Below are 4,564 nucleotides of genomic sequence, written 5' to 3'. Positions count from 1 at the left end.
CAAGTAGCTTACCTTTTCAGTTATATTCTTCTGCTTCTTAACACTAAATCCCTTCTCAACATGAATTTTTTAAAAACTTAAAACGAGGAAAACCATCACACACAAACACAGGCACACACACAAACTCACAAACCTCTTCCTTTTCTAGGCATCAGATAAATGCAATATACACAAAAATCATATGCTCCACGTATATTAATATCTCAATGCCTGTTTTCATAGATCCATTTTCGAAAAAGCTAAATAAGTGAAATAAAGTCAGAAATTCTGACTGCTTACCATGGACATCCATTGTGCTCGCGTCTCTGCACTTGAAATCTATGGTGAAGACAGGGAACTTTGAGTTTTTTAAAGAAATATTAAATATTTTTCTCTAATTTAAATTTAAATAGGGCAAGGTGAATGCAAAATGAAGAATTCATAGATAGAGAGCATTCAGACACATGATTTGAAGGCACAGTTCTTCCCAATCAATGGCCTCAAGTATTTCTTCACTTTATTTCACATTTGTTCCATCTTTCAGTAACTGAATAGAAATGAACAAATCTATCCATAGATGGGGTAAAACAGCTCGTCCCGTTTCCTGCAGCAGCAGCATTTAACTAACATACAGATTACCTTGTTAACAATTTGATATTTTGCACAATAAATTATAAGGGAAAACAGTATCCTAATTTATTATAATTGCCATATGCATTTGGGTCTTGAATGATCTATGGTAAGATCATTTGGGGCGTCCCAATGAAAGAATCTGTGCTTGTGACTGAGCATCCTTGCTGGCCCCATCTCAGAGCTTGGCACTGAGGTGCAAGTTTTCTTTCTTTGTCTAAGGTTGTTCTTTTTTCTTAATTCATAACCTTTGCTTCTCCCCCACTTTCTTGCTTTACTAGGCCCTCAACAGCATTGCACACATGTGTTTACAAAGCAGTACTCTACCTGCCTATGTACTGCAGTGATCCTCAGACTTTGGTTTGCATCAGAATCACCTGGAGAGTTGTTAAAACACAATGCTGTGCTTGAACCAAAGAAATCCTGATCCGGTAGGTTTGGGGTGGGACCTAATGATCTTCATTTATTACAAGTTCTCAAGTGCAGCTGATGCCACTCCTGATGCCCAGAGTCCACACTTTCAGAGCCACTAGGTATCTATTCATCACAGAAGAGAATATCTCCCCACTCCAGGGCAGGTGCAATGCAGTTTTCTTAAATGATTGTGTTGGAGCTAGAAGGTTGTCTCTGCTCTCTTAACACTCTTACTTCTATCATGATTCTAGCTAAAACAGGCACCCATCTCCTAGTTAACTTGTGCAATAATACTGGAGTTTTCCTGACACATCTCTGCACATTCCCTACGATCACTGACACACTCGCCCACGCACACACAGCTCTCCAACCGTCTCACTCCTTCTTGCTGTTTTGCTTGTTCTTCAATTGTCTCCTCCTCACAGAGCTATTACCTGAACTCTCAATCTGAAATAGCACCCCCTTCTCTTTCCACATTATTTTATTATTTTTCACATATTTTAAATGATATTGACTCATGTCCCCCTTATTTTGGGGACCTTAGTATTTTCTTCATAGCTCTATTTGCTCTATCTAGAATGGTTCCTAGGACAGTTCACTTGTTGAATGAAAATGCAGGCACCTAAGCTGGATGTAATAAAGTGGAATACAAGAGGAAAACCAGAAGTGGCCGTCATATAATAAATTTTAAAAAATAGAAATTCATGGGAGTTTTCAGCTTCCTTTGATTTAAGGATAAGCCTTGTGAGTGTCCTGAGTCTGTGGGTTAATAGCTGGCATTTGTCTTCAACTACAAACAACGGCATCCGAGTAAAGAACCTTAAGTGAGACAGAATTATTTCCAGTCTTGGATCCTCCAATTACAACCCATGTGACTAGCAAAGTTATATACTTGAATCCTTACTGATTAAATTTCTTAGTCTGGAAAAACTAATCTGCCAACGTATGAGGATTGAGATGCTTTAAAATGGTATATGTGAAATTGTTTTGTAAAGTACTTTAAATGAAATAAAAAAGTAATGAATTGCACTTGCACATTTTTACCTGCAGAAAAAAGGGACAGAATTCATTATTAATTGGACTTATTTTTCAAAGAGAGAGGAATACTGGATTGTATTCCCCAAGAATGCAGGGAACAAGAATACGAGAGGGAATATGACAAAATCAAGAGAAAATCGAGATCATCTAAAAGAAAAGCAGAACAAAAAACCTCTGAATATATGATTAAATAAAATTCCTCAAAACTAAGTTGTCCTTCTTAGTCACTATTCTTTAGCATTTTGTATTTCTGGGAAACTCCAGAAATCTCCTATCTTTGTTTAAGATTAGGAGGGAAGATGTAACACTTTCAAATCAAGTTCTCTTTCACTGAGTTCTCAAAAAATAGAACTCATAATGGAGCAAATACAGGGAGGTAGCTGAGGTGGCAGAAAGTGGAACAGTGGCTAATGTTCAAGGGAGAGAACACAGCGGCAGAAGATCTGTTCTCGGAGTGTTGCATTTCTCCGGAACTTACTTTATATAAGTGGATCGAAGTCCTGATTCCTTGGCAAGTAAGTGTCTTTTTCTAGTCTCTATATCCTCATCAGTATAATGCTGAATAATTACAGGTAAGCTTTAAGGTATCTGCTTAATGTTCTATGAGTTAAGAATCCATCTATTTAATGTTCCATATGCACAGCTCCATTAGAGAATGAATGGTATTTGTGTAAATGTCTATTTTTGCCATAGCTTGGCATTTTAAATTTTGTGACAAAATTGTGTTTGTGTGCTCACAGAAGTGGGCTGATACGTTGAGGAATCATTTTGTATTGTTTTAATTATGAAAGAAGATGTCTCCGAAAAATTCTCATATTCACCACATTGGAGAAGTACCCATTGAAAGCAGTATGAATGAGAACTCGACAGGAAGTGAGTAACCTAGATTCTGGTCCCAGACCAGACACACTAACTATATTGGAACCTGGAGTTCATTTCTCAATATGTATACTGAAGAGTTAAGACCAGTACTCCCTCTGCCCCTTTCCAGAGCTGTGTTTGAAACTCTGACTTGGAGTAAATTTTGTTGTGTGGCTCCTGACCCAAGCTTACTAGGTATGCAAGGTTTGTTCTAATAATTCAAACTAACTTTTCTTTAAGGGCTCTTGTCTATGAATTAGAGGAAATATTTAGGCAAATTGCACGGCCGTGGCTATCAAAAAGACACTTTGGTGAGTTTTTATAAGGTCTTGTTTGTTGGGACAGGTTTTGACTCAGAAACTGATTTAGATTCTAGGGTCTGTGATTGCCCCTCTGCCTGGAGTTCGACTCTTCCTGGTGATCATGTCAGCCTCCAACCAAAGCAGCACCTCCTTCTTCCTAACAGGCTTCCCAGGCCTTGAGGCTGTGCATACCTGGCTCTCTATCCCTCTGTGTGTCATGTATTTGGCATCCCTGGCAGGGAACAGCCTGATTCTGTGGGTGGTGAGGTCAGAGCCCTCCCTGCACCAGCCCATGTACTACTTTCTGTCCATGCTGGCAGTGACCGACCTGGGCCTGTCTGCCTCCACACTGCCCACCATGCTCACCATCTACATGCTGGGTCTCAGGGAAGTGGCAATGGATGTGTGCCTGGCACAGCTCTTCTTCATTCATACCTTCTCCATCATGGAATCCTCTGTTCTGCTGACCATGGCCTTTGACCGTTTTGTGGCCATCAGCAACCCCCTGCGCTATGGCACCATCCTCACAAGTCCCCGGATTGCCAGCTTGGGCCTGGCCATCATGGTGCGCAGCATTGTTCTCCACATCCCAGCCCCCATCATGCTGAAGAAGCTGCCTTACTGCGGGAATCGCCTGCTTTCCCACTCCTACTGCCTGCACCCAGATGTCATGAAGCTGGCCTGTGCTGACACCCATATCAACAGTGCCTATGGTCTCTTTGTAGTGCTCTCTACTCTCGGAGTGGACTCAGTGCTCATTGTCCTCTCCTATGCGCTGATCCTCCAAACAGTGCTGTTCATTGCCTCCAAGGCTGAGTGCCTCAAAGCCCTCAATACTTGTGTTTCCCACATCTGTGCTGTGTTGCTCTTCTATACACCTATGATTGGCCTGTCTATGATCCATAGATTTGGGAGACGGGCTTCCCCAGGCACCCGTGTACTGCTTTCCTATCTTCACTTTTTCACACCCCCGGTTCTCAATCCAGTGGTTTACACCATTAAGACCAAGCAGATTCGACTGAGGATGCTGCGCCTCTTCTGGTTGCATAAGGCTGGCATCAGAGACGGTCAGGATCATTAAGTCTTTGGTAGAGAGATAAAAGGCAGGAGGGACTTCAGTCACAGTCTTTAATGAGCCACTGAACATAAAGTGAGTCCGGTAGTGAAGAGAAAAATGTAAGATAGACAGGGAAATGCAAATCAAAACTGCATTAAATACTCACCATGTTAAATACACTATTATAGACCCTGAAAATAGAAATATAACTAAGATACAACCTCTGTCTTAGAGGAAAAGTTCATACTATTTAAGATTCATGAAGGGAACCGCTATTCTAAAA

At 40.9% G+C, this 4,564-nt stretch overlaps 1 protein-coding gene across 1 annotated transcript; it reads left to right on the top strand.

The window, feature by feature from the left end:
• The first annotated feature begins 3,345 nt into the window (after positions 1-3,345).
• On the top strand, positions 3,346-4,305 carry LOC106830140 (olfactory receptor 51G2-like). The gene has a single exon (XM_014839566.1). The coding sequence runs from the start codon at positions 3,346-3,348 to the stop codon at positions 4,303-4,305; it is 960 nt and encodes a 319-aa protein (XP_014695052.1).
• Positions 4,306-4,564: the final 259 nt, after the last annotated feature.

This window comes from Equus asinus, chromosome 20, assembly GCF_041296235.1.
Source record: "Equus asinus isolate D_3611 breed Donkey chromosome 20, EquAss-T2T_v2, whole genome shotgun sequence".
NCBI lineage: Eukaryota > Metazoa > Chordata > Mammalia > Perissodactyla > Equidae > Equus > Equus asinus.
This window is presented reverse-complemented; position numbering and strand designations above follow the sequence as displayed.